Below are 27,213 nucleotides of genomic sequence, written 5' to 3' on the forward strand. Positions count from 1 at the left end.
ATATCTGCTTCCTGGGGTTCGCTGTCACTAAAGTCTAGGTATGAAAACAAGTTCATTCATCATACCTGGTTAAGCTCCTCAGCTTCAAGCCTAAGACAGGCCTAGACATCCCTGTTCCATGGAGAATATGTCCTGTTAAAGGCAATGCGTAAAGTCCTTCGTGCTTTCATCATACTTGTGCTATTACATTTGCTTAAAACAGGATCTCCACGTCAGTCAATGTATTTCAACCACATCCTGCCAGATAGCGTCTAAAGTCATGAAGTAAGAGTGTGAAGCGTCATACGCTGTCATACAGTCGATCACACCCTGGGGTGTGAAAGTATAGGCTTTTTCTTAAACTGCAGCTGTGATACTGGACTAGGAGGGAAAGGATATAAAAACTCAGCAGGCTCTCTATCAATTCCCAAATAACTCCTATGTTCACTTCTCACAATCTAAAAGGTATTCAAGACAGACATCCATCCCTTATTCGTCTTCAGCAGCCAAAATGAAGCTTCTAGCCTTGCTATGGTGACATGTTTACAGCATGGACACATCTTCCCGGACCTGTGAAATATGCCACACTGTACTCAGCACCCCTGCGCAGACGGCTCCATTGTCTCGGAATCTGTGGGGCCTACGGCAGACTCCAATTCCTGGCGGCCCTGGCGTGGTAAAGCATACTATTTTCTTGGATGGCATCTTCTAAATACCGGCTAACTATCTGTGGAGTGCGCTTTCGAAGATCCAAGCAAGGACCTGATCTGTGGCGGTAAAGAGCATGGTAAATGCTGGTTTGCAGCCATTTGCTCCGGCGAGCTGATAATGGACCTAGATTTCTATGTCCTGGTGGCTCTGCAGGTAACCTTTGGAGGGGATGATATTACAGCGGACATGTGGTAATTCCCGGGCTATGATAAATTGCTTCCTGACTCTAGGCTTGGTGTGGGTTTTCATGTTATTGGGTATTTCCTCACAATAGTCTAAATTGGAAATGTTAATTCAGATTTCAAACCTGTACTTCTGGTGATACTATACAGCCTAAAACAACATATCACACTCAGGCCAACTTAGATTCAAATATTAGGATTTGCCGTAGACAAACGTTGAAATCAAGCATTATGATTGGCAAAGAAAATCCGATGCACCTTACAGTATCAGTCTTGCTCATGAATTAGTATCCTCTCAATTTTCTCATTTTATGTATGCTTGCCTGTTCATTAGGTCGCCACTTAGCGAAATTAATTATCTATCTATCCCATGACTCTGGACACAGTCCGCTCAGGAAGTTTTGGAGCGACTACAGGCCATTAAGACGGTATATTGGGAAACTGGGCCAACTCAGCGCATTCGGAGCACTGTATTGAGAGTTCTTTCCTCTGTCTGGCGGGACTGCAACTATCACATTTCGATCCTCACAAATATGCGACTATGCAGATCATGTTGTCTATCTGTTACTTCACTATCATCTCTATTAGCTGGAAGTTTATCAGGACACCATTTTAGCTTAGTGGTAGGATGCATATATGACAAATCATATAGTGAGGTGGTCTGCATTCTTAATAAGCATTTTCTTCAACCTAGAAGCATCCGCATGCGAGACCACAAAGACCTGTCTAGAGCTCTCTGATATCAATGACCCTATGAAACAGTGCATATCTGGGACCTGAGGAACAGCATTAACTAGAGCGAGCCCAGAAAAAGACGGAAAACTAGTTATACACCCACAGACATTGAATGCGGCGCGGCCTTGGCATATCAATCAGACAGTCAGACTGTGGAAGACAGACACGTAAATGCTCAAAACTTGGTAGTTGCTAGGATCCAGACCAGGAGTCTTATTTGACGTCTGAGACATCTTTGACGTCGGAGCGATCGTACCGCCGCCTTGAAGGAAGCAGTCGACGCAGGATCTCGTAACCATATTCTGTGCCGGTTGCAGTAGTGCTTCGGCCGGGACGGACCGTACGACATTACTGGTGCCCCGCGAGCTGCCAGCCCCACAGTCTCAGTGCACTCATCATGGAAGAAGTGGGATCTGGGAACAAGAAAGAAATTGTGTGATATGAATGCGTATGTTTGTGCTCAGTTAGCCTCAGCTAATTGGCTGGTGCTAACATGTATGAAAACAGTAGACATAATAGAAGTTATATAACAAGAGAAGGTCTACAATTATGAAGTAATTAAGCGTTGATAGTTTTGGGATATGTACCATGGCATGTTTTTGCCTCTGTTAAGGTGCAAAGTATTTGTCAAATGGATATTACATCCATGGCTCAAGCATCACATGCCCTTCTCTATTCGTGAACAATGCATGTGCTGTTCTCGCTGCGACTATGCCAATCGTAACGTTGGAGTCCAACTGGAACATGTCTCCAAAGGAAAGTAAACCAGAAGAAGTATCCAACCCTCTGCCAAACAGACTTCATCCTAATAGCTAGAGTAGGAAAGGTTATATGACTTTCTTGTGGAGAGAATTAACAGATCTGTGGTGGTTCGTAGGGTGAGGTATCAGAAATTGGAAGATGATAGATTCTGACAATGCTAAAACTCTTCAGCTCTAATCTATGATTATTGACGGGTTTAATGCGCGTAGGCCTACGGAATAGTAATATGTGATGTTGTTTCTTGTATGTTGCATATGAAGAATCATGTAACTTCCCATTTGCGATAAATGTGGACACAAGAGTACAATTTATTGATATCAACACATTTGTTTTGATCTATAGGTATTAGATGGATGACATATATCAAGCAGCCAACTATTAGCCGTAACCCTTTAGAACACTTCTATTAGAAATAAATGAGAGATTCTTATAGAAGTAGATAGATGACACTATGAGTCTCGATAAACAGCATTTTTTATTTTCCATTTTGGCTCTTTATCACAAAGGCAGGATGTAATATACAGATATATTTAGGTATTCCTATTTGTTTAAGAGTTGAAAACAACTTTCGGGGCCTTGCTAAAAAGAGGAGAGTAAATATTTATCATCTAATGTACATTTATCATGGAATATTGATGTCTATATCGCCTGAGTGCCTTGCCCTTGATTGAAGCTTACGACTAGTCGCCCCTGTGAGTGCTTCGATTCGACAGCTCTACTCCTGTCTCTTGCTCAATGGCTTCACGTCTCTTCTTTTCGTCATATTTCTCGTCCAGTCCAAACTCCGTCACCAATTCCTTCCGCAACTCCACTTGCGGGATCCACACTGCAAGGGGAAACGCCGCGAGGGCGAACGCCAGCAAGACCTGCCAAACGAGCTTCAAGCATGACTGATAGACATCCAGGATTTACGCTGCACGGTTGGATTATTGTCAAAGGTCTCAATGAAGACCTTGGTGGCATGTTCATATGCCCCACCACGAGCCAGGAGTGCGCGGGTGGCCTGGTCGCTGATGTGAGACAGCTGTCTGTCGAACTTGGAGTTGAACACGGCGGCGGGGATGGCGGCGCCCCAGATGGCGCCAAAACTTCGCACGAATGCCCAGCTGGTGGTGGCGATGGCGACGTCCTTCTCTGGCAGCGGAGCCTGTACAGCAGGCAGCGTGGAGGTGAGCGACAGCCCGCCGCCGATTCCTGTGATGATTTGGAAGATGACCCATGTCGCCGTACTCGACTTGTCAGTCAGGAGGGTCAGGAGACCAACCCCGACGGCAATCAGACTGTAGCCGAGAATGATAGTGAGCTTTTACCGGCCGGTGATGGCCACCATGAGGCCACCCGCGATGCCAGCTGGCATGAGAGGGATCACGATGGCGAGAATATCCACCCCGGACCTCATGGGGCTGGCCCGCAGCATCACCTGGAAGTAAACCGGTAGGAAGAACGAGAGCCAGGACATGATGATCCCGTGCAGGAAAGTGAGAATGTAGGCCACCAGAGAAGTGGTGTTGCTGTACACGCGACGCGGCATCGTCGGCTCGCGCGCGATATATTCCTGATGCAGGCCGAATAGAACCAGCCGAGAGCGCCGACTAGGAGCGGGACGAGGATGTGCCACGAGCTCCAAGTATACGTGGTTCCTCCCCGGGTAAGGGCAATCAGGATGGCTACAATCGCCGCAGAGAGGATCATATTCCCGGAGAAATCCACGCGAGCAAGTCGGTCCTTGAGAGTGCCCTCTCGGTTCCATTTGACCCTCAGAAACAGAGCCACTAAGACCAGGGCAATTCCCGCTACAGGGAGGTTGATGTAGAAGACCCACCGCCAGGTCGTTTTGGTGACGATGGCGCCTCCCAGGACAGGTCCGATAAACGTCCCCAGGGCAAAGGTGCCCATGATGATACTCATTAACTTCTGTCTCTCCCGAAGGGCTACCAAATCAGCCGCGATGATATCGACCATCACAAAGATTCCCCCGCCTCCAAGTCCCTGCACGATTCTCGCGGCAATGAGCATTTCAGTGGTGCTCGCTCCGCCACAGAGCCCGCTTCCCAGGGCAAAGAGGACGACGGAGATGATCATAGGGTATCGCCGACCGAAAATGTCGGACGCTTGGCCGGCGATAGGCTGGACCGCAGCCACAGCCAGAAAATACGCGTTGATTGTCCATATATAAAGCGAGCCCGAGTGCAGCTGGTCCACGATGGTCGGGAGAGCAGTGGCAAGAACGGAGGTGTCCAGGGCAGCAAGAAGGATGGCAAAGCAGAGGCCTGGGAAAACGGCCCAGAAACGCCATCCACGATGTTGCCGCTGAGGAAGAGGATTGAGAGGATTCACAATGGACTCGTCATGCTTTTGGAAATGGCTTGCGGTATGCGTTCTTCAGACAGGCTCTCAGCCATGATCCTGGTTGTGACGGCCATGACGGGTGTAGGCAGAGGGTCGTAGGGTACGGTCATTGAAAAACATGCGAGACTGACGATTGGAGTTAAAAGAACGAAACAGCTCTGTAATACAGAATTGCGGCTTGTTGATAATTCCACCCCTTCTTTAACCCCATACTGGATCCAGACAAGGACTGGATGGGAAGAAAGACTACGATAAGCATGGACAACTCGGGGCATATCGGAGGCAAACAAAACAGGAGTCTCATCTGAGATCACCCAGTGAGTGTGAGAGACTGGATAAATCGATCCTTACTGCCCAATGAGGCCCCTAGGCTGGTTTCTTTGTCTGCAAAGACGGACATTGCCGGGCCAGCGCACGCTGAAAAAGTACAAGCCAGCGAGTCATGCCAGAAGCGGACATTACAATTTCCCCCAATTAACAACCTATGATAATTTTTTGCAAATGCAGAGATAGTACCGCGGAAGAGAGGCTGAGGTTGTCAGGAGTGTCCTTTACAGTGTGATATTCTCGATCGGGGGAACTTACAACACCGACGAGCGTCTAGCCAGCGTAGATGTCCCCACAGAGCAATTGACCGGCGAGTCCGGCCTAGAGAAGCATCAGTCGACCGCTGATACGACATCCACTATCTCGTACCTTGATCCAATGGCTGGCTGCGTGGTTGGGAAGCTCTCAACGGCTAGACCACCCGTTTTCGAGGGATCGGAGCTCATGCTCCTTAGTGATAGTTCTTAGCTGAGTAAAGGTCCAAATGGGCGATTTGTCTGGGATGATTGCGCCACATACTGTCATCTATCACCGGCTACTTTAAGGTAGTTATATCCACTAAGAGGAAAACCAAAACTTGCGCCGAATGTGGGACAAAGTCTCATCAACGGAAAATACACCTCCGATGCTTTCTTCTGCCTATTGTTTAACGGAGTCGTCCTCAAGCGGCTGAGTGCGGGCAGAGCGGTCCGCTTTTCCCCGTGGATAAGCCACAGTGGTAAGCTGACATCACCCCGAAGTCATTTACCGTATCTAGTGAGAATTCAGGAAGATATGGTCAGCGAGGGATTATCAGCAATATCTAAGCGTCTGGATATGCACGGGTATAGGACATAAGCAGTAGGGAAGATGAGCGGAGGGGTATCTCTATTACTACTCTCTATCATAATGTGAATGTAGAAAATCAACTCAAGTTTTCGTGCGGTTACGAAGTTGCATCACCGTATTATGCCAGAGGAGTTGTGCATATAATACGTGAAGCTCATAAGCCAGCCATGGCAACATCTTGAAATCCCTTGTAGACTGGCTGCCCGGGTGGAGGTTAGAGCATTCAACACTGATGTATGTCACCCTGGCCATTCCATCTGACACCCCTTTCCACAATGAATTCTTGGAATCCGCCATCCATGAACCGCCACGGTAGACCATACGATGCTGCCTTGTCCACTGTTCGGACCAGCCCGTCGGGAAATTTCCAGTACATCACGGCTCCGGCTGTGTCGGTGGGACTATCTTGGATCGCGTCCCTGTTTGACGGGAACTCGGAGCAAGGCTCGGGTGCTTCTGGACCAAGAGCGTGAGGCTGGATAGAAGACTTCTGATTTGTACTCCAGGTCCCAAGCATGAAGGCTCCCATGCTGCCTTGATCGCCGAATAACAGACTACCTGGCGCAAAGGACAGTGGCGGCACCTCTTTGTCCAGAAACCACGCCTCCGGCCCGGCGGCCCGCGCATCAAGAAAGGCAGCAACTAGATTCTGCATCAGATGATGCGCATCATCCTTCTCGGTGTTACTCTGTTCACTGTCAAATGCTCCGTACCCAGCGAGAAGGGACACGGGGACATCCGCTTGAAGGGCTGCGAAGGAGGGGACCCAGCGGGTTTGGTTGCCACCAGACCATGAGGCCAGCAGAGCTGACTTTTCCATCCCCCATACAGACTTCGGGACCGCTTCGCTGCTCTCCACGAGGTTGCGACATGCACTTGACTTTGGAAGTTCCTTGATGGAGACTCTCGGGTATGACCGGTCAAGGCGTCGCTTGCCAAGGTATGCGGCGACGATGCTGCCGGCCGCAGCTAATGAGACCACACCTGTAAGTCGAGGACGGTTTTGCATGAAAGTGATGATGTTCATGATGGCGGTGTGGATTGAGTTGCAAGCAAATAGGTCGGGATCTGGAGCATCTGAAGATACTGCGAGCGCATTCAATGGAGATTCAGCGCCGTCACCCGTTGCACCCTTGTATATATTAACGAAGTCTAGGTCCAAAAGAGGTATTGATGATCATTAACTGTTGACTGAATGAGCGATATGCAAACTGCGACAGAGATGATGAATTGAGAAATGCAAGAGACACGTCATCCCCGGGGTTGCTTACATTATAAGCATGGGCTAAGGGCTATAAATACATCCTGACACTCTTTGTACAAATTGGACAAAGGAATATGACTCACCTATAACTGTAACAACTATCGTCAGCTATTGCCACTATTTCCACGTACGGGGTGCAAACATCAGCTCGTTTTAGTATCAGTGATCACCTCCAGATCGTATGCTGTACTACATTATTCGGTAGAATTAAAGAAGCTTGATGGCAACTTATTTGATCTTGCAGGACTGAAAATGCGGCATCCATCGGCCGAACCCCATCCCTTTGCAGAAAGCAGGAAGACGGGCCTCACTATCACCAGCAGTTCGCTTGCATAAACGCCTACACCTTCCTCTTGACGTATTTGCTCATAGATTGACAGTCACCGAGTCACTCAGATCATACAACTGTCAACTCAACGTCCATTCCTAATCATTGTGTTGGGGCCGGTGTGGCCAGATGGTAGCCTCCAACTGCCTCCAGCGGTTCGGCATTAATCATGTTGTGCTCGAGAAGCATGCTGAGGTTGCGCTGTCAATGGGCAATGGCATCTCCATGTAGCCACGTGGCCTACGGGTCCCCATCAACTCAGCTATCTCCCTCCGGTTCAATGTGACGCAGTGCCAGTGAACCATTTTTTTGGACCGGGGGCCGGATGGCCGGGTGATACAAGATAATCTACTGTACACCCATGCTGAGAAGAAGTACGTCAATTTTTAAGTTGTGTACGTTATGCACCCAATCTAACTTATAAGTCATGGTATTGGCTTCTTTCCCCTGGAAAGACGCAATCTCCTGCAGATTCTGTATGACGGCCTGCCTGACAAAATCATTTGTCCATACCAAAGCGATCATCAAGAATGTCACGCAATTCCCAGACCCGGTGGAGGTCTGCCTTGCAGACGGCACTGTTGAGACTGGTGACATGGTCCTCAGTTGTGACGGGGTCCACAGCTTGATGCGGAGCTTCATGTGGGATCAGCAGCATCGACAGTACCTCCGAGGCCTTCAGCATGTACTTTAAGAACTACACCTGTGATCCATTTCAATCCCAGGCCTCAGCCTTGTGAACTGGGCAACCTCGCCAGCTACTTGATCGATGTGAGGTCAGCCGAGGACGTCACGGGAGGGATCATGTTTTCGAGGGAGCAAAACATCCGGCTGGTCATCAAAAATACTGGCCATGATTACGCGGGCATGTCGACGGGAAAAGGTGGACTGTCCCTGTGGACACGTAACCTGGGCTCGACCCAGTTCATCTACACTTATGAGTCCTCCTACTACAACGGGCCAGCCATCAAGCTCGGGGCCGGCGTTCAAGGGTTTGAGGCGTATGCTACGGCCAACACGACGGGACAGGGCTTTGTTGGCGGCGTCTGTCACATTGTGGCTATCGCAGGCGGATTCGGCCTGGGTGGAGGCCACTCGATCCTCTCCAACAGCCACGGAACGGGGTCCGATAACGTGCTGGAGTGGGAAGTGGTCACCATGGACGGGAGACATCTGCCAGAGCAGAATTCTAACCTCTACTGGGCCCCCAGCGGTAGTGGTCCGGGCACCTTTACTGTTGTACTCTCCATGACAGCCCGGCTGCATGCAGATGGCATCATTGGCGGGGCTAATCTGCGATGTAATTGGGAGTTTTATCCATTTACCTAAACTAAACTAAATCTAATCATTGCTAGTCAGTAGGGGGCCTAGCTAGGCCTACCTAGGCGTAGCACGTAGTAGGTTTTTGTCGTGAAACTCATACTAAGTTAGAATAGATCTAATTTAGATCTAATTTCTAAAGCCTAACCTGAAATCATACTAGTTTAGTCACTTTAGTGCTAACCAGGGTTGAACTCGTCTAAACTTAGACCGAGCACAACTCTATACGAGGGATTACTAATTTACTATAACTCTATCTCTGTTTCTAGAAGTCCTGCAGTCCTGCTAGGCTGCTACATACCTGAGAGTAAAGAGCTTCTATTTTAATCTTTTAATATAGCTATTTTAGTTTTATGAGATTGCATTCTCTCCTCTCCCCCCGCGCCCCACACTTCCTCCTCCCCAACAATGACTACACCATACAATGCTACTAATGATGTACCGTAACTGGTAGGAAATGCAGCCCCAAATACACTGGGCGTGGTCGGTAAGGTCGAATATTAGTACTCAATTAATCTATTGCTATAAGGACATTGATTTCTCTGTTGTCCAGGTTTGAGAGAGTCTCTGCAGGCCGAGGGGCGCCCACTGAGAGCGTTCTGCATTTTCTTCTTGCTCTGAAGGGATATTTATGATCCAACAACCTGACTCCTGCGTTGAAATGGTCACCTAGTTAGTGTCCCGTCCAACCAGTTTCATCAAAGTTAAAGACCCCCTGCCTATTCTTTTCATACGATGCACACTGGGTTGCTCAATGTACGATTAAGCCCCCACTAGACTGTCTGGCTGACCCTCCTACTCACCCGGCTCATCGTTGTCGTAATCTGGAGGAAGATCAATTGTCATACTCCTCTGTTATACGCCAGATTAGTTTCCAATCGATCCGATCCTATGCGAGACTGATTACGTTTATAGAGCGACTTGAGAGCAGCTATTCACTGCAGTTCTGTGTTGATTGACACTCTATTTCTCAAGACATTACTCCCATTTGAAGGAACAGACGTTTGCCACAGAAATCACAATATGGTCATATCACCAATCTGTCGTATGTTTATGTTTAAACACCAGAGCAGCAAGGAGCGGCACGAAGAAAAGAGAAGAGTTGAAATACTGGTTGTACACCCAGATTGTCTGGGGTACAGGGGAAAGCATCACCCCATGGATCGCAGTTCCCTGATAACTACACAAGAGAAAGGATGCCTCTTGCTTCACTGAATTGTAGTCAAATGCTGCCTGTGGATGTCTCTGGGTGTATAGTCCAGTATCATGAAGCTGGCCTTGACAACCTGAGGATGGCAATTTTCCATTACCCAGTGCGCAAACATATCCATCCCCGCGCATGCCCCAGAGGCAGTCCAGAAGCATCCGTCTGTGACCCACAGTTGGGAGTCATTCCAATGGACTTTCGGGTACAGTAGCCGGGCTTGTGGCAGAAGCACGTGGTTGACAGTGGCATCACGGCCATCAAGTATCCCCGTTTGGGCCAGCAGCAGAGCGCCTGTGCAGGTTGTGAAAATTGCCTTGACCTCCTGGGATCGACGTCGAATGAATGATTCAAAACACTCCGGAAGGCGGTAGCCCGGCGACGGTCCACCGATTAATAGATAGTCAAGAGGTGGACATGTGTCGCAGGTGGTTGTCGGTAGTGCCTGAAGGCTGCCGGTATGTTGGACGGGCTTCAGCTCATTACCAACGTAGTAAAATTCAATATCAAGGCCGGCAGCTGCAGTGTTCTTGGAGACCAGACCGTCCCGTTCCATGACTTCGAGGTACGGTCGCGAGCATGAGGAGAGGATGTCCACTGGCCCGGCGACGTCGAGGGTTTGGTAAGGAACCATTAAGATTCCGAAACGAATGGGTGGCATTTTGAATGGGCTTAGTCTTTTTTTATTCGATAGGGAATCATCAATCAGCATGCAGTCGACAGGGTGGTAGTCGGCCGCATTTATAACACTAAAACTGCGCTGTCCATCAACCACGCGCAGATGACTTACAGCTTAACTTGGTCTCGGACAGATTCGGCATAGGCCATTGGGTCATCGTCTGGACCATCAAGATGTGTCCAATCTACAGCATTGTTATCCCTGCTTGACTACTTTGTGAGACAAGGTTCCCCACAACTCCTTGGCGGTATTTACTGCCCCAAGCAGTTAGGCTAGGATATATACGCGTGATCTGACGGAGTTTCAGAGCCTTTTGCTGTCTGTAGCTGAACCCCAGATACTCGCTCAAGTGTGAAAGGAATTTTCTCTTTCCACTGACACGCTTGTGGTTTGCTAAGAACAGCAACTCATGGGAAAAAGGCTCTGTGCTCGTCGACAGTTGTAAGGCCCAAAATAATGTAGAGTAGATTGTGACAAGCGGCTGGACAGGGAAGCACTAAGAAGACTTCTATTCAAAAGTGGAGACTTCGGCGTTATTCGAAGCCGAATTAGGCTGCAACTCGTACTCGTATCTGAGAACCACTCTGGCTGCGGATAAAACAGCTCCAGCTCAGAGCTACCAGTGCATCCACATCAAAATGGCGAGAGAATTGAGAATCAATGGCAATCGCCACGAGGAGTATATCAATCTCATGTTGTGTCCTAAAGTATACTGTATAACCTCAGAAACAGTCTCTCAGCAGCAAAGAGGGCGTTAAATGGAACTATTGTTGTTCTGTACGGGGAACTGGAGTATGTCATCGGGGGTACTGTGTTCTAAAATGGTCATATTCTACTAATATTCGTTATTTAATGCTTCCTAAAGCCTCGTGTGAAGGCTGAGTCAATGTACCAAATGTACTAACTATCAATCAGCTAGCACGGTATCCACATTTGCCGTGTTCTTCTTGCTGTCTACTGCAGAATAGCTAACTTTAACTAGTAATATCTTGTTTTACTCACAGTATAGTCAAGGGCACTAGCACTAACTTCTTCTCTTAAATTTGCCTCAACCCTGTATTCAGTCAGCGGCAGCTTCGCTCATTTACTGCATCAGCTCCTCTAATAGCAGTTAAGTAAATATACAGCGGCGCAGAGGTGTCCTCCCATTAAAATCCCCGCCATCGGTAGGCAGCAGCAAAGCCACGAAGTAGTTAACTGCTGAGGGAGGAGGAGACTCCGTGGATCTGTTGATCTCCATTGAGCAGACCCTTGTTTCAAACTTGGGGCCGAATTCGTAGTGGTTTGTGGCGCCTGCCCAACTCGATAATCTCATTACTTTTGCACCTTGGCGGTGCGTTTTATGCGCTGTTGCTAGGCAGCTACATTAATACCTCCGTAGCTTGGTTTCGCGTACTTCCTCTCGTACTCGGATGTGGATTGTTAAATGACACCGGCTAGGACATCGCAAAAACCAGAGATATCAACACCGAAACAAGCAGTGGTGCAAGATGAACGCCATGCCAGAAGTTCCTGCTGTAATAGGGTTAATTCCGCCTAACCTTGAAAATCAAGCTCCACCAAAGTATGTTAAGCCTGGTCCCTACACTTTCCGTTCAAGTAAACCCTTGTCTCAGAGCTGTGGGTTCTTTGGTGTGGATAGGTATCCTAGTATTGAGTATACCTTGTGGCAGTGCTAATGTCTCAGGAGACTGTGAAATGAAAGCTATCTGGCTTGCGTCTATCTGTCGTACTTGTCTTGTTTATATTAAGTGCCCGGGATGCCTCAAGAGACGAGTCAATCTTATAGCCATTCGGACGCGAGTTAGCCATGTCTCTCCTTGCATTCGTGGTGTCTTTCTCTTACCTCTATCTAACGGGCTCGTTAGTCTTTGATACCATCCATTGGCTCCTCCACAAATGGTCCAGATCACAATGGAGATTCCTTCGTTGGCTTTCATACTGCCACCAATTTCATCATCTCTACTACAACCGCTCGCTGAAGTTCAACCACCGGTACTCACGACAGAATTCCTGGATTGCATTACCTCTTGAAATGCTCTGCAAAGTTCTTGGAAGCATAGCAGGATGGCTTCTTGCCCGGCACTTGATGGCACATAACAAACAAACCATTGATACAGCGCCTCTACTCGTGGCGTCCGGATTCGAGATTATACGAACTCTTGTTGTCATTGCCATGAGCGGTCGAGACTCGAATCATATCGCCTTCGACACCGTGCCTAAAGACCATAGCTGGCTTTTTGTCGGACCCGAGTACCATGCCTTACACCACGTCTATCCCGAGCGATACATGGGCTCGATGGTCAAAGCATTTGACTGGGTAGCGGGAACTGCATACTCTCTGCGGGGCAAAAGGGTCATCCTCACAGGCGGATCGGGTGCGTTTGGGTGCGCAATAGAGAAACAGCTCCTGTCTGAAGGGGTGATGGATATTAAGAAGTTACAGTTCGGAAAAGACCGGACTCATCATGACGTCTCTGGAGTCAGCCACTTTATGGAAAAATCTGATATCCTTATCTTAGCACATGGTACCAAAGGGAGGGATGCCATGGATGCTAATTGCAAGTCGACCATCCGCCTCATCGAACTCTTCCTCGGACGCAAAGCTGTTGACAATACTCGCCAGACCAAGACAGCCCCGGAGATATGGTATGTAGGCAGCGAGATCGAAGTTCACCCTGCATGGGGAAATCCAGAAATGCAACGATACTCCGCCTCAAAGCGGGCGTTCCTACCTTATGCTCGAGCCCTATATGACGATCCTCGGGTAATTTACCGTCACATCGTACCTGCGGCCTTTGAATCGCCCATGGGAAAAGCAATTGTTTCGCCAGATTGGGCTGCCCGTGTGGCTCTATGGTGGATTCGTCGTGGAGCTTATTATGTTCCTGTCACCTACACGGGACTCGCTTTTTTGAACTTCTTCAAATTCCTTCTTTTGGTTCGCCCATGCACAAGGCCAGACTGTGAGCAGTAGCACAGAGTATCTCTACAATTGGGATTACGCAGTATATAGACATTGTTTAACTATGTTCATAGTTTTCTGGCGTATGTACATAGCGAAGAGGGTGGAGCTATGTGGGGGAAGTATCTGAAGTATTTCCTGTGAAGGAGGTTCTCATTTTCTTCGATATATTCTCCATTCCAATTGTTTCTTAAATGATACATACGGGTCCTGTGATATCTGTAAAACAGAAATACCCGCCGCATCTTTGCCTTGCTCAAAACCACAACCTAAAAATTGAGGTTGGAAATTTGACCTCTACGCGACCTTTACATGGACCAGGACGTCTTGGCCAAATTTACTGCCGAAGATGGCTAGGTTACCCACCTTTGTAAGGTTAAGATCCGGACACTTTGAGATGAGCTAGGGGTTCTTGGCCAAATTTACTGCCTAAGATGGTTAAGCTAGGCTGCCAATGTTTCGGAGCATTTACTTTTACTAAAATTTGCCACCTAAATACCTCTAAAGTGGCAGAGGATATTTTACTTCGCTGCATTTTTGCTTTGCCAAATAATCAGAAAGTGATCAGCCTGCAGGATCCAGGCAGAGGCCCCATCTGGCTACTGAAAAGGCGTCGCTATAAGTCAACCTCGACTGGGAAGACATAACCAACAGCAGTGCGGATGCTCTCCGAATTATTGAAAATCAGTAATGCGCAACGGAACATCGTTGAATTAGAGGTATTCATAAACTGCGGTATGTGCCATGAACATTCTCCACTGGAGAGGAGCCTCAGCCTTGGGCCGAAATCAAGTACTGCAATAGTATGCTCCAGGGGATGCTTTTCTTGTCCTTAGTATTTCTACTCAAGGTCAGGCAGAGAGGAAACTAAAACAGAGTGCTCTTTCTAAATGGCCATGTTATCAGATCAAAGTCTCAACTTTCCGACACTCAAGCAGTGCCTCTGGCTCGGGTCCGCGATAGATTTGGAGGATCTCCAGCCCGACACTCGACAACAACTCCTTCCATTCGTTCTCGCTGCGTTCCTTGCCTCCAAAGGTCAACATGGAATGATCACTCATGGCCTCGGATAGGGTGAGATTCGTCGAAGGCAACACCTGTCAGTACCCTCAATCAGTACTTGGTTCCTTAAGGCATATTCCCAGGCAGACTGACTGCATCCATGATTAGGATTTTGGACCGCTTTGCATCCATCGCGGACACCAAGTGCCTCAGAATGATCCGAGACTTATCATCGCTCCAGTCATGCAGAATCCTCTTTAAGTGATAGGCAGCCGCTCCTTTAGAAAAATGGGAGACTGGGGTCAGCATCCAGAAGCCACACGACAGGGAGACGTACCTTTAACCGGCTGCTCTATGAAGATATCATGAACCATCAACTCCACTCCAGCCGGCGAATCCGACATGGATTGAAATGTAGACGCCAGATCCTGCACTATCATCCGCCCTTTCAGTTGGGGGTAACGAGAGCGGATCTCCTGGAGAAGCTCGCCTCGGCTTCCACCGACATCCACGATTGCAACGCTCGACGGGTCATCGTCTACCAGTCTCAACTGGGCTTGGTAATCATACACTGAGCAGGAGAGATTAGTCTTTCTTGGATGCGCCTTCATCGACGCGATGAAGAGCTGTTGGATGCTGGGACGGTCCCGCAGGTAATCAAAGAACCCATACCCGGGCTTCTGGAAGTATGCCGCCAAGGGCGTACTGAAGTCATCATGAGAACGAGGTTCTCGGTGTCCGTATTGACGGAAGAAGGAGGGGTTGAACAGTACAACCGGCAGAAACTCAATACTGCTTATTCGTTAGCACAACTATTCCCGGAAGCGAACAGCCGGTGGCGGTCAAGCCGCATACGCAAAGCTGGTGGCCTCCTCATAGGCTGGCACTGCAAAGATACTCCCCTGCCTGCTGACTGCGTATGCGCCGCCTTCTATTTCCGATAACAGATGATCGGCAACTAAGGGGCGGAGGACCCGTACTAAGAAGCTGGTGGTCAACAGAGGCAATTACTTGTCTCCAGCCGTGTTGTTTTTTGGTCAAAACGAACCTATGAGAGACTCCTCGGCCCCTGAAGCTGCTGCCAACTCCTTCGCCGTGGCACTAGATTGGTTTTGCAGATAGCGAAACACTCCAATGTCCTGTGCCACCTTGATGGGAGACAATATGGAACACTGGAGTAAACGTTAGCTAGCATTACATTTCTATCTCCCTATGCGCCACTCACCCTGCGAATGAGCTCCCAAAATGCTTCCTGCGGCTCCTGTGCGGCAAGCATGAGTCGATGCGCTTCCAGTCGCAGTTCCTTCAGTATCTCCTTCCTCTGAAAGTCATGACTGCCTGCTGCATGGTTATTCACGGCTAGTAGGTCTTGTTTAATTTGGCATATTCTATCAACAAGGCCGACAATCTCCTCATCCAAAGAGGCTCCATTTGGTTGCTGCATCGTGCGTCGAGGTGAAAATCGTTGGGATTAGGATGTACCCGAGCCACCAGCAACGGGAAATTCGTAGATGTAGTGGGTTTCATCCAGGTGGCTCTGCCAACTGGCCGCCAAGGGCAAATATTCAGCTCGAAGTAAAGCTATTTCCTCGGGGACCGATTCGGCCTCAGTCCGGGATCACCGCTGGAGGCCTCCAGAATTATCAGTCAGAGACTGCTAAGCCTAAAATGTACGCCGTAAAAGATATTCTGGCTTGTGCACAGAGGTACCGAAAGTATGTGGACAATGGATGACCAACAATTATTAGCCAAGTCTTATATAACTGTAAACATCCTCTAGTCTCACCGTGTCCCATCTTTATCCTCCACTGCCATATAATATATGCCCTGTCGTTCCCCTAACGACGTCATCTCCCCTCTCCTCAGGAGACGCAAAACGCATCGCTCATTGAATTTCTGGTACAGACAATGTTGGCTCTCTTTATGAAAAGCACGCACAATATTCATCGTTCAACTAAACTCCCCATCATGAGTCCTTCTGCGCCAACCTTGACGTGAATGTAATCATTGCTTTTGGATCCGGCATGATCTGAAAGTCATAGGAGCTACTAGGCGGCCTGTTCCTATGGCTCCCTAGCCGAAGCTGGAATCGCGAGAGGAGATGAATCACGATCAGTTTAATCTCCGTGGCTGCAAACAACCGTCCAGGACATGCATGGACCCCATACCCCATGTCAGAGACTCCGAACTGGGCGTAAGAAGTTGGTATTTTGATTCACCGGTCCCAGTATTTCTCAGTCGAGCATGACGGAAGCCGTCGAAATCGTCTGGGTTGTGTGATGGCACGGTAGACATATCAAAGCGATTGTTGGCGAATGCGATCAAGGTTCCTTTGGGCAGGAGAGGACCACACGATGGCCGCAAAGATGCTGTTGTCTCACGCATAAGGGTGACTAGAAAGGAAGATTGCCATGAACGGGGGATCGGAGCTGGCAAAGAGAGGGAAGAAACACTGACCTACTCCGCCAGGTGGATTGACATAGAGCGACTCCTTGATGAAACTGTCGAGCTTGCCCATCCTGGCGATATCTGCCAATGTAGTATCCCGTCTCCCGTCTGCTTCGCCCAATACGGACTCGATTTCTTCCAGCAGTGGCGCCTGATACTCAGGCCGCGCGGCCAGATCGATGAGAACCTGGGTCACCGCATTTGTAGCAATATGTATCCCAGCAAACAGGGCTAGGATGTGGTCCTTACAGAGCACTTGCTCCGGGACCTCGGACGGGGAGTCATAGTGTTCGAGGAGCCACGACGCTAGGCGGCCGCGTTCACCGTCCAGGCTCTCCTTAGGGTTGAAAGACCTCTGTTGTTCAGCCAGCAGTCCCTTTAACATTCGACAAATGCGAAGCTGGTGTTCTTGTACTTTTCGGACTCTAGGGAGGAACGGGCCCAGCCATTTACGGATTGCAGCCGGGTAGGCCCGAAGCTGATGTCCAGCTTCCATACTCTCAACCGCATAGTTGATCGAGGAGCTCACCCACTCTTCGCTGCGACTAAGAGGGAGTCCCACGACGGTGCGTCCGGTCAGCAGCGCGATATACCTGAGCATCGTGTTGTAGACCGGAAGTGTCACGCTGGGCGACCGGGGGGAAACGTCAATGACCGTGTCTGTGGCGTGGGCGATTTCCTCTATCAGTTCAGGGATTAAAGCACCAACATTGCGAGTTAGGTTCTGCTTGACTGAAGCTACCAGCTCGTCTGACCTGGTGCCCATGAGAGTATATTCCCCGAAAAAACGGCGATGATTGTTGGCTTCTATGGAGACTCGGGTCTCGGGTAGTGACTTGACCTCATTGATGACACGATGAGGGAGAATCACAGTGGGATCAAGAAGTGACAAGACAAACGGACGATCGGGGAACTATCCAATTGTCAGTAGGACTAGTCTCTTGGCTACACGAATAATCAGTCCGATCTTTCCTACTTTCCTGGTCCCCTCCTCCATGGCGGCTCGAAGGTCGGTACCATCTCTCTCGCCCAAGACAGGCAGGCGATAAAACTCCCTGTAGGCGACTCTATGCCGGATGAGCCGTAGCAGTCGGTAGATAGCATAAAAAGAAAGAGTAAACCTGGTAAAAGTGAGGCATCCCGAGATTGTACCCGACACCTAAGGTTTTGGTTAGAAGTGGCTGATACGTTTCATACTCACTTACTGCAAGGGGGAGAAGTAGCTTGTCCATGGCGATGAAAGTGTGGGCTATGAACACTTGATCATTTATCCAAGTATAAATCCACGATCAGCAATTCACGGTATTGTTTCAGTATGATATGGGATCAATCAGACCACTGCTTATTGACTATCACCGAATCCCAGTCCATTCGGCGTGTCGGAGTCGAGATCGGTCCCCGATCATCATCTTAGCCTGTTGGTTTTGACTAGGAGGAACATCGGACATTCAGACCAATGTTAAAGATAAATATATGCAGGGCACGACATAGTCCACCTTCTCTGTTTCTCCGAATACAGATCTAAGGACAGCACACGTCGTCACTGGCAGAACACCATGGCAGTCTTTACCTCAACCGTCCTAGAGAGAGTACCCGCATATCTCCCCATAGCTGCGGGCTTCCTGGCATTCCTATTCCTATCCCTTCTCTTCTCTCCTCAGCGGATATATAAAGCACATCGGCTGGGAAAGTCTCGCATATTATCGCTGCTGGCAGGGCAGAAGTCGATACGATGGCACATTGATGAACTTGTCGAGCAGGGCTACCTGCAGGTAGATACTCTCTCTTCTTTGGCCTCGTCAGTTAATACTGATACGAACAGGTCAATAAAGCCCTAGAAAAGCCTTTTGTCATCAACTGGTGGGGGCTAGACTGCCTTTTCATGCCGGCCAAGTATCTTGACGACCTTCGCAAGGCGGATTTCGATAGCCTGAGTTTCTTCCAGAGCCTGAGCGATGTAATTGAGGCCTTCCACTCGGAACGACTTGAATCTAAGAGATTTTCTAGGCTTTCCATCTTCAAGCGTCGGTTGGAGACCTGTACAGCACCAACGTAATGATTGATGCGGTCAAAAGACGGCTGAATCCCCAATTACGTTTGTGGCCACCCTTCCCACTCGGTCAAACAGGCATCGTCTGATTGATGGATAGCAAAGGCGATGTCATATCTGGTTGATGAATGTGACCACACATTCCCTGCAGAGCTGGGTGACGCAAAGGGTCCGTGACTTGTGACTCCTGGCTGATTCTCTTCGTCCTAACACAATGGCTAGATTGGAAATCGTACAATGCGCTTCAGATGTGTTCAACATTGATGCACCGCGTGACCAGTCGGATCCTGATCGGGGAGGAAATCTGTCGCGATCCCGAGTATATCAAGCTGTCCATGAAGTTCTCAGAATCCGTGTTCATGAACGGCGTCATGCTCTCGACTCTCTCGCTGGGACCACTCCGCAAGATGGTCTCTTGGATCGGCTCGTTCGGTCACCGCAGGACATTGAACCAGTTAATTCGTCTCTTGGTCCCCGTGATCGAAAAGCGCCTTGAGGAGATGAAGCGCGACCCCGCTGGCCCCAAGCCATTCGACATGGTTCAATTCACGATTGAGCTGGCAAGACCATCGGACAAGGAAAGGACACCGGAGCGAATGGCCCATCAGATCCTTCAGAATCTCTGGGCCGGCAGCGGCGCACCCGGAGGGCTGCTGACACAAATGGTCTATCAGGTCCTCATGTACCCGGAATATCTGGAGTCGATGAGGGAGGAAATCCGCAGCGCCGTTGCCGAGCATGGCTGGACCGACAAGATGCTGAACAACATCCCCCTCGTCGACAGCTTCCTGCGAGAGACAAACCGCCTCTATCCGAACGGCGCTGGTATGTACACTTATCAAGGCGTTCTCGGCACAAAACTAAACTAGGAAATTTAGTAACGGCCGCACGAACCGTCATGGGAAAGCCCTTCCAGTTCCACGACGGAACCACATTGCCTGTTGGCGCGCGGATTGCCTTCCCCTCACGCGCCATTATGTGCGATAGCGCCAACTTCGACAACCCATATCAGTTTGATGGGTTCAGATTTGCACGCCTGGCAAGTCAGAAGGAGTCGTCGTCTGATTCCCGCGAGCAGCTGTATAATTCGGCAACAGTAACCAAGACGAACCTTGCGTAAGCCCATTCTCTGGCTCTTCTTCAAAAATTCTCTCTGACCATTGGCAGATTTGGCTACGGAAAGCACGCTTGCGTGGGCCGCTTCTACGCTGTTCGTAAGGTGAAGCTGGTATTTTGCCGTCTCATGCTAGACTACCTGGTTGAATGGGAAGACAATGTCACAGAGAGACCTCCGAATCTGTGCATTGAGGGCCAGCTGGTGCCTAATCCTGAGCAGAAGATCCGCATCAAACGGAGAGCAGAAACTTGAGGTACAATTAGCGATATCACCTCCGGGAGTAGATTAGGTGGTTGTGGTCGTTTCTGAGCTAGAGAAATAGGCGTATTGGTTTCATGCAATCAAAAAAAGTGAACATGAATTACGTTTGACTTATCCTGTGTCCTTGGACATGGACAACGCAGGTCAGGTTTATGGCAAGAACGTATCGTACTGGTAGATGGAGCGGGGATTACTTAGTCGTTAGTGTGAGACTGTATAGCTACAATGCTATTGCTAAGATGGCACTCGGTGTCCGATAATGCTCTCTCCTAGATTTCCATTTCCGGTTATTGAAGTTCACTGCTATTGTGATCTAATTGAAGAACCTATGCCCCACGAAGTCATGCTTTTGCGACAGGCGACTGCAGTTGAGCCACCAAACCTGACGCACACCACAAGCCGGTGGACGTGGCCTGCGCAACAGCCTTCCCTACAGATCCACAGTCCCCTACAGCAAAGACTCCTGGCACGCTGGTCGTCTCGTAGAAAGGAGGCTTGACCGAGATATCGCCGCCCTGCGTGAGCTGGAGAGAGAGCTGCTGAGCAAAGGGACCGTTCACCTCTGATATGGGCTTGTGGACCTTCAGATTGATGAGTGGGTGTATCATAACAAGATAGGACGGGAGGACTTACCAAGAAAGCCTCCTTGCGAGTACTTCCGTCGTGCAGGTCAACTGTGACACCCTCGTGCCCCGATTCAATATTGATCCTGGCAATCGGTGTTGTGACGAGCTCAAACCCCTCGCGCTTCAAGGGCTCGTTAAGGGTCTGAGACAGTTCTACGGCGCCATCCGTATACACTGTGACCTTCTCCGACAGTCGTCGTGCCATCCGAGCAAGGTGCATGGCCGGGCCCATGTCAGCGCAGTCGCCAATGGCGAGCACGCCGACCGATTCCTGCCCACGTTCTTCCCAGCCATGGCAGAAAAGACAGTGATATCTATGGCAAAGGTCATTGCACATCCCTACAATGGAACAACAGTCCGTCCAGGTAGCGAGACTTACATTCCCTGACCCCAAGCCGCGGCATACCCCTCAATATCAGGAGGTATATCCCGGACGCCGACGGCGAGGACCAATTTACGTCCCTCCCAGACCTGGCCAGCGGCATCGATCGCCTCAAAGGTGCCGTTACCGGTCTGACGGACCTCTTTGATGTCGGTGTTCTGGATCTGGATGGTGTTATAGCGGTTCAGCAATTCTCTCCTGGCCACGGCGCGGAAGTCAGCGGGAGATTGATGGTCCCACGTGGTCACATTGTGCATCCGGCTTGCGGCATCGTTACGGTACTTGTTGGAGTCGAATATCACGGCCGTGTGAAGTTGGCGGGCGAGACCTAGTGCGGTGGACAGGCCTGCCGGGCCGCCGCCGACGATGAGAACGTCAAAGAGCTTTTCCATAACTGGCTGACGCATTGGCAAAGAGGCTTGGTAATGTGTAACTGACTGTAAATTGTACTATTTATCCGAAGAGGGATTTGTCCTCCACAAAGCCCGGCAGTGATCGGGGTGTCACAACGTACGTATCAATATATACCGGTACACCTCAGAGTATAAAAGCCCTTTCGGAGGCCGAGGGGCTACTCGGCCCCTCTCCAAGCTTCGTGGACATAGTTTCGGTCCCATCGATGAGCCGGGAAAGGGAATGCTCTTCCAGAGCTCCCTGACGAGGAACCCGAAACTACTCTTTGTAGACGAGCTACCACCACCGTACTGGGATCATTCAGGCGAGTATCATGATTTCTGAGATTCTAGGCCATTTGTTGGGTCTGGCCGTTGTCAGACTCTTTTTGGGCTTCTTCTTGGGTATTGCTGTGCTGGAGGCGGCATACCCAGGGATCCTCCCACAGCCTTTACTCAATGTGCTTTCCGCACCGATCAATGTTAGTTCCTCCAAAGAGAAAGGCAACAGATGGTTAACATGTATAGGTGTACTTGTCGTGGTGCTATCCCATCAAAAGCGCAGACGGCACAAAGGACTTACCCTCTTGTGCATATCGCTGGCCTAATGGGCAAGGAGACACGGCCAAATTCCTACAAGGGATTGAGAACAGTCCGCGCTGGGAGAAAGCTTTCGGAAGTATCTACCGGATTTGGAGTGGAACCAAGCCTGAGGTGTAAGTCTTTGTACAAGCGCAAGACAGATGAAGGAAGAGAGCTGAGGTCGCATGTAAAGTGTCCTCACACGCCCGGAGCATCTCCAACCGGCCTTTTTCGATTCTGACCAACATATCAAAGCGGTGAATAACAACTCCGGATATCTACTGGGAGAGCTACTAGGAAAATGCGTGGGTCTGATCAGCCCACCACAGTGGCAATCGGTTCGAGCAGTCACCCAACCCCCCTTCTTGTACCCGGCGTGTGTGGCTCATACCGACCGGATTCAAGAGATCGTGCGCTCCTTCTTTCAGGAGCTGGAGCTTGACGACACTGGATCCCTGGCCAGAGGTCTAATTCACCCCGCGCATGACCTGAAGATGCTACCTTTCTGGGTGGTCTGCGAGTTGTTCTACGGACGCTTGCCGTGGCACCTGGTCCAGGAGCTGAAGCGGCTCGCTCCACTGCGGGAGAATCTCATGAAGCATGCAATCCGTGGTGGACTTGCGCGGTTCAGCTGGTCCCGGTATCTGCCTACGCAGGCAAATCGGGAGTTGAAGAATTTCCAGAGCCGCTGGCGACAATTCAACCGGGACGTAGTGGCACAGGCACGAAGGGCCGAGAAACCCGCTCCAATCGCAAAGATGTACGATGCCGTCGATCGAAGGGAGATTAGTGAAGATCAGCTCCTGCAAACGCTGGATGAGGCCCTATTTGCCAACCTCGACGTCACTACCGGCGGCCTCTCGTGGAACCTTGTGTTTTTGGCCGCGCACCCGGATTGCCAGAGGAAGCTTCGAGAGGAAATCACCGAAGCGACAGGATCAGGGAGCCTGAATAAGTATCTTCAAAGCCAGTCAACCTACCTACAAGCATGTATTCTCGAATCCAGCCGTATGAAGCCACTCGCGGCGTTCTCGGTTCCCCAGTCCGCACCGTCAGAGCGGGTAGTCGGAGGATTCCGCATCCCGGCCAGGACGGATTTTATTGTTGATGCCTATGCTCTCAATATTCGCAGTCCCTACTGGGCTCCAGATAACGAGACCTACCGTCCGGAACGGTTTCTTGACCGTAAGAATGTGGAGTTGAGGTATTCATTCTGGAGATTCGGCTTTGGGCCTCGACAGTGAGTTTTCCATCTACGTGGCCTCTTTTTGGCGTTGCTGATTTGCCCGTTCATCTTCTAGGTGTATGGGCAAGTATGCGGCGGATGCCGTGATTCGGACTACGTTGGTATACCTTCTCCTGCAGTATAACCTGTCGTTAATGGAAGAGGGCGATTGGACCCGAGATCAAGAGTCTTGGATTACCCATCCAGACTTCCACCTTTACTGTGTAAAACGGGGCCAGAAAGACTGATTCTCTCGGCGGGCGATGCCTGGGCATCAACACCGGGGTCACCGAGCATAGCGGGGTCCGAGATGCTACATATAGTATATCTGAATTTGACGTGCTCTATTTCTAGTCCAGTAAACGTGCTTGAATTACAGTTTGAATGACTACATCTGAGCATCTACACAATGATCCGGCCGCAGAACAATGGAATCTCGGTTCGCTCTCATGCGGTGGTCGAGGCTATCATGCCCAAGATCAAGGACGCCGTAGCTGAGAGAACCCGCGCAGACAATCCCAATATTGACCTATCGACTGCAGAAAACTGGCTTATCCGCGACGAATTGATCGATATCTGCAGGAGTAGTATCCAGGCGGACCTCACCACCAACGTGAGGAGTGTCCCAAAACCAGTTTAGCAGCCAAGGCTGATATCATCCTGCTGCAGCATCTGTCCTATCCCAATGGTTTCTCTGGAGATCCCAGCATGGTCGATGGCCTCGCAAACTTCCTGAACGAGCATTTTGACCCACATGAGCCCGTACAAGCCGCACATATTGCCACGGCTCCGGGGGCAGCCAGTTGTTTAGATGCATTACTCTACACGATCTGCGACCCCGGAGACGCAGTCCTTGTTCCAGCACCGTATTGGAGTAAGTTACAAAGTAGACCGTTGTCGATGTGTCTCTGGAGTCATACTTATTTCCTATATTTCAGACGGATTCGACTTTCAATTCCGCGTTCGAGCATCTGTCACACCACTACCAGTGAACTGCAGCGGCTTTGCGAGGACCTTCTCTTTGGAGTTATTGGTCGCGTTAGAGGAGGCTATCAAAAACGCCACTTCACCAGTAAAAGCCCTCGTCCTGACAAACCCTCACAATCCATTCGCACAATGCTATCCTCGCGCGGTTATCGAGGCTTGTCTGCAGTTCTGCGAGAGACATGATCTCCACCTGATATCGGACGAAGTATACGCTCTGAGCATATTCGACTCTGCCGACTCAAAGGGCCTCCCTCCCTTCGTCTCGGCGTTATCCCTGAATCCAGCGTCATTAGACTGCGCTCCGCATCGTGTACACGTCATCTGGAGCATAAGCAAGGATTTTGGGTCCAGTGGAATTCGACTGGTACGTTCTTTGCCCCAGTATGCCTCTGCCAGCTGACTCTGATGGAATGCCACAGGGATGCACTGTCTCCCAACGCAACCCCAAGGTAATTGTTGGAGTCTCCCTAGCGTCGAACACACAGACTTCCTCACTTGCAGCCATTTTCACCCAGAATCTGCTGTGCTCCCCTCTTACTCCCCGGTTGATGCGACTCAACAGGGAGAGGCTGTCACACGCTTACTCCATACTCACTGGGTGGATGAAGGAAAACGGATTCGCATACATCCCAGCCAATGCAGGAATCTTTGTTTTTGCCCGATTGGGCAAAACAGTTACGAGCTGGGACGAGGAGAAGGAGCTGGTTCTACGGTGCAAAGCGGCAGGCGTGCTGGTAAGCGCAGGACAGGCCTACCATGGCATTGAGTCGGAGAAGGGATGGGTGCGAATTACATTTGCAGTCAAGCCAGAAGTGCTGCTTGAGGGTCTGAATCGGCTGGCATTAGCCCTGGGCGTGCGGCCTCCATCGGCCCAGTAGAGCGATCGCGTTGCATCAAGCCCGGTTTAGGAATTTGATCTCTCATTACAAGCATTTTCAGTGTAGGTATAATCGGGGATCGAGAATATCCATCAAAGAAAATATCGGGCCCCGACGGCTGCTTAACCCTTGTACCCAGCTGTAGAGGTATATTTAAAGCTGTAGATGTACTAAGATGACCCCGATATGCTTGCAAGCCTCGCACCTGTATTACTCGGCCGACGTACGTTAACTATGGAATATGTCCTGGAAAGCCTGAATGGCCATCTGGACTCTGTCCACGATCTCCTCCGGGGTAAGCTCCGTGACGAGCTTCATTCACGTCTCCATAACCGGCAACGTGGAGTGCTCCCGGACAAGGAGTTGAGCACTCTGTCGGCCAGGACTATTGATCTTTTACACTCAATTGAGCAGATGCTCGAGCCTGGTCCACTTGTTCTCGCTGACCATTTCCTCGGTAAGCTGAGAGCCAAATTCCTGAAAGAACAACTCACTAACTGGAATTCAACATGAGGCTACATGAGCACAAAATGTCTCTGTGCAGCTGTAGAGCTCAAAATCGCTGATATCCTCCGCGACAAGGGCCCGTTGACAATAAATAAGCTAGCCGAGGAGAGCGGTGCGCGTGCAGACCGGCTGGAACAGATCATGAATGTTTTGCAGAACAACGGCATCTTCGAGCGTGACCCGGCTATGGTGACATACGCAAATAATCACACTTCCACGCTCCTGCTGCGCGATCACTGGATGCAATGGCATAACTGGGTGGACCTTTACGGCAACCAGTTCTACGACATGGCCCGAGGAATTCCCCAATCCGTATGCAAGGACACCACACGCTCGCCAGCACAGATCAACTACGATACCGACAAGGATATGTTCACCTACTTCAACGAGCAAGGCTGGGTGCCTCAGCTGCATCGCACCCTGGGCGCTGGTACCACTGCTCAAGCACCTGGTATCCTGGCCGACTATCCATGGGAAGAGGTGGCCAAGGAAACTGTCATCGATATCGGCGGGGGCGGCGGCTCTCTGATCGCGCTGCTCCTACGAGCGCATCCGACAATGAAGGGCGGCATCTACGACCTGCCGCATGTTATCGAGCACTCCACCCTTTTCTTCCATGCTCCAGATGGACAGTTTGCCGATCTGGCTGACCAAGTGCCCCAGGGGAATCTCATCGGAGGGGACTTCTTCAAGAACATCCCTCCGTCCCGAGTCTACACGATAAAATGGACTCTCCATGACTGGAGAGACCCCGAGGCCCTGGCGATCTTGCGCAATATTCGGAAAGCCATTGTTCCTGGGGAGACAAGTCGGCTCATTGTTATGGACTGCATTAGGGCGGATGGGCGCTCTTCGCGTCTCTCGCGGTATGCCGACTTGAACATGATGATAGCTGCCAACGGGCTGGAACGGACAGAAGCTTCATGGAGGGATTTGGCGAAGCAGAGTGGCTGGAGGATTGAGGGCATCTATCCCTTGCGGAATGCGTGGCCCTGCGCTATTGACATGCGGCCCGACAATGTTCAGCTGAACGGTGTATGAGTCTCAAAAACTCAGTGCTAGCTGATTTAATTTATACCTACAGATTATGTGCATTTTGGATAGTAGAATATGTTGTGAGTGT

At 50.1% G+C, this 27,213-nt stretch overlaps 13 protein-coding genes across 13 annotated transcripts; 7 read left to right on the forward strand and 6 right to left on the reverse strand.

Annotated features, from left to right (window-relative positions):
- Nucleotides 1-3,049: 3,049 nt before the first annotated feature.
- On the reverse strand, nucleotides 3,050-5,638 carry P174DRAFT_508184 (MDR family MFS transporter; the record flags this gene model as incomplete). Its single annotated transcript, XM_024831431.1, has 7 exons — nucleotides 5,415-5,638; nucleotides 5,304-5,366; nucleotides 5,070-5,135; nucleotides 3,946-4,734; nucleotides 3,680-3,880; nucleotides 3,282-3,649; nucleotides 3,050-3,195 (listed from the first exon to the last, which is right to left on the reverse strand). The coding sequence occupies exons 1-7, from the start codon at nucleotides 5,489-5,491 to the stop codon at nucleotides 3,050-3,052; spliced, it is 1,710 nt and encodes a 569-aa protein (XP_024676999.1). The 5' UTR covers nucleotides 5,492-5,638.
- A 194-nt stretch (nucleotides 5,639-5,832) lies between these two features.
- On the reverse strand, nucleotides 5,833-7,134 carry P174DRAFT_516539 (uncharacterized protein). Its single transcript, XM_024832346.1, has one exon. The coding sequence runs from the start codon at nucleotides 6,898-6,900 to the stop codon at nucleotides 6,097-6,099; it is 804 nt and encodes a 267-aa protein (XP_024677000.1). The 5' UTR covers nucleotides 6,901-7,134; the 3' UTR covers nucleotides 5,833-6,096.
- A 218-nt stretch (nucleotides 7,135-7,352) lies between these two features.
- On the forward strand, nucleotides 7,353-8,128 carry P174DRAFT_455572 (uncharacterized protein; the record flags this gene model as incomplete). Its single annotated transcript, XM_024829335.1, has 2 exons — nucleotides 7,353-7,839; nucleotides 7,891-8,128. Coding segments are annotated over exons 1-2 (249 nt in total), but the record flags the coding sequence as incomplete, so codon positions are not given.
- A 66-nt stretch (nucleotides 8,129-8,194) lies between these two features.
- Nucleotides 8,195-8,794, forward strand: P174DRAFT_380453 (FAD-binding domain-containing protein; the record flags this gene model as incomplete). Its single annotated transcript, XM_024822980.1, has 1 exon — nucleotides 8,195-8,794. A coding segment is annotated over one exon (600 nt), but the record flags the coding sequence as incomplete, so codon positions are not given.
- Nucleotides 8,795-9,734: 940 nt separating this feature from the next.
- On the reverse strand, nucleotides 9,735-10,672 carry P174DRAFT_446471 (DJ-1/PfpI family protein). The gene has a single exon (XM_024828585.1). The coding sequence runs from the start codon at nucleotides 10,648-10,650 to the stop codon at nucleotides 9,994-9,996; it is 657 nt and encodes a 218-aa protein (XP_024677003.1). The 5' UTR covers nucleotides 10,651-10,672; the 3' UTR covers nucleotides 9,735-9,993.
- Nucleotides 10,673-12,124: 1,452 nt separating this feature from the next.
- P174DRAFT_446472 (uncharacterized protein) lies at nucleotides 12,125-13,841 on the forward strand. Its single transcript, XM_024828586.1, has one exon. It carries the CDS (start codon nucleotides 12,479-12,481, stop codon nucleotides 13,643-13,645), a length of 1,167 nt encoding a protein of 388 aa, XP_024677004.1. The 5' UTR covers nucleotides 12,125-12,478; the 3' UTR covers nucleotides 13,646-13,841.
- A 694-nt stretch (nucleotides 13,842-14,535) lies between these two features.
- Nucleotides 14,536-15,411, reverse strand: P174DRAFT_380386 (S-adenosyl-L-methionine-dependent methyltransferase; the record flags this gene model as incomplete). Its single annotated transcript, XM_024822973.1, has 3 exons — nucleotides 14,536-14,730; nucleotides 14,789-14,913; nucleotides 14,973-15,411. Coding segments are annotated over 3 exons (759 nt in total), but the record flags the coding sequence as incomplete, so codon positions are not given.
- Nucleotides 15,412-16,747: 1,336 nt separating this feature from the next.
- P174DRAFT_426008 (cytochrome P450) lies at nucleotides 16,748-18,315 on the reverse strand (the record flags this gene model as incomplete). Its single annotated transcript, XM_024825340.1, has 4 exons — nucleotides 16,748-17,028; nucleotides 17,093-17,996; nucleotides 18,060-18,242; nucleotides 18,289-18,315. 4 exons carry the CDS (start codon nucleotides 18,313-18,315, stop codon nucleotides 16,748-16,750), a joined length of 1,395 nt encoding a protein of 464 aa, XP_024677006.1.
- A 298-nt stretch (nucleotides 18,316-18,613) lies between these two features.
- Nucleotides 18,614-20,588, forward strand: P174DRAFT_398032 (cytochrome P450). Its single transcript, XM_024823825.1, has 7 exons — nucleotides 18,614-18,855; nucleotides 18,906-19,040; nucleotides 19,091-19,178; nucleotides 19,234-19,302; nucleotides 19,356-19,958; nucleotides 20,012-20,249; nucleotides 20,301-20,588. The coding sequence occupies exons 1-7, from the start codon at nucleotides 18,640-18,642 to the stop codon at nucleotides 20,500-20,502; spliced, it is 1,551 nt and encodes a 516-aa protein (XP_024677007.1). The 5' UTR covers nucleotides 18,614-18,639; the 3' UTR covers nucleotides 20,503-20,588.
- A 264-nt stretch (nucleotides 20,589-20,852) lies between these two features.
- P174DRAFT_380441 (NAD(P)/FAD-dependent oxidoreductase) lies at nucleotides 20,853-21,911 on the reverse strand (the record flags this gene model as incomplete). The annotated part of the gene is made up of 3 exons (XM_024822979.1): nucleotides 20,853-21,092; nucleotides 21,145-21,451; nucleotides 21,517-21,911. The coding sequence occupies 3 exons, from the start codon at nucleotides 21,909-21,911 to the stop codon at nucleotides 20,853-20,855; spliced, it is 942 nt and encodes a 313-aa protein (XP_024677008.1).
- A 335-nt stretch (nucleotides 21,912-22,246) lies between these two features.
- Nucleotides 22,247-24,061, forward strand: P174DRAFT_516543 (cytochrome P450; the record flags this gene model as incomplete). Its single annotated transcript, XM_024832347.1, has 4 exons — nucleotides 22,247-22,393; nucleotides 22,440-22,627; nucleotides 22,687-23,733; nucleotides 23,795-24,061. The coding sequence occupies 4 exons, from the start codon at nucleotides 22,247-22,249 to the stop codon at nucleotides 23,964-23,966; spliced, it is 1,554 nt and encodes a 517-aa protein (XP_024677009.1). The 3' UTR covers nucleotides 23,967-24,061.
- Nucleotides 24,062-24,187: 126 nt separating this feature from the next.
- Nucleotides 24,188-25,583, forward strand: P174DRAFT_380403 (PLP-dependent transferase; the record flags this gene model as incomplete). Its single annotated transcript, XM_024822974.1, has 4 exons — nucleotides 24,188-24,331; nucleotides 24,388-24,592; nucleotides 24,657-25,069; nucleotides 25,125-25,583. 4 exons carry the CDS (start codon nucleotides 24,188-24,190, stop codon nucleotides 25,581-25,583), a joined length of 1,221 nt encoding a protein of 406 aa, XP_024677010.1.
- Nucleotides 25,584-25,817: 234 nt separating this feature from the next.
- Nucleotides 25,818-27,131, forward strand: P174DRAFT_426013 (S-adenosyl-L-methionine-dependent methyltransferase; the record flags this gene model as incomplete). The annotated part of the gene is made up of 2 exons (XM_024825341.1): nucleotides 25,818-26,040; nucleotides 26,098-27,131. 2 exons carry the CDS (start codon nucleotides 25,818-25,820, stop codon nucleotides 27,129-27,131), a joined length of 1,257 nt encoding a protein of 418 aa, XP_024677011.1.
- Nucleotides 27,132-27,213: the final 82 nt, after the last annotated feature.

This window comes from Aspergillus novofumigatus (assembly GCF_002847465.1).
Source record: "Aspergillus novofumigatus IBT 16806 chromosome Unknown P174scaffold_15, whole genome shotgun sequence".
Taxonomy (NCBI): Eukaryota; Fungi; Ascomycota; class Eurotiomycetes; order Eurotiales; family Aspergillaceae; genus Aspergillus; species Aspergillus novofumigatus.

Excerpts from the sequence above, each read along its gene's own strand:
- P174DRAFT_516539 (XM_024832346.1), bottom strand. The coding sequence starts at position 6,900 with ATGAACATCATCACTTTCATGCAAAACCGTCCTCGACTTACAGGTGTG.
- P174DRAFT_398032 (XM_024823825.1), top strand. The coding sequence starts at position 18,640 with ATGGCAGTCTTTACCTCAACCGTCCTAGAGAGAGTACCCGCATATCTC. Across the intron at positions 19,041-19,090 it reads TCTTCCAGAGCCTGAGCGAT|GCTTTCCATCTTCAAGCGTC; the intron begins GTAATTGAGGCC and ends GAGATTTTCTAG. Across the intron at positions 19,179-19,233 it reads ACGGCTGAATCCCCAATTAC|CAAAGGCGATGTCATATCTG; the intron begins GTTTGTGGCCAC and ends ATTGATGGATAG.
- P174DRAFT_446472 (XM_024828586.1), top strand. The coding sequence starts at position 12,479 with ATGTCTCTCCTTGCATTCGTGGTGTCTTTCTCTTACCTCTATCTAACG.
- P174DRAFT_446471 (XM_024828585.1), bottom strand. The coding sequence starts at position 10,650 with ATGCCACCCATTCGTTTCGGAATCTTAATGGTTCCTTACCAAACCCTC.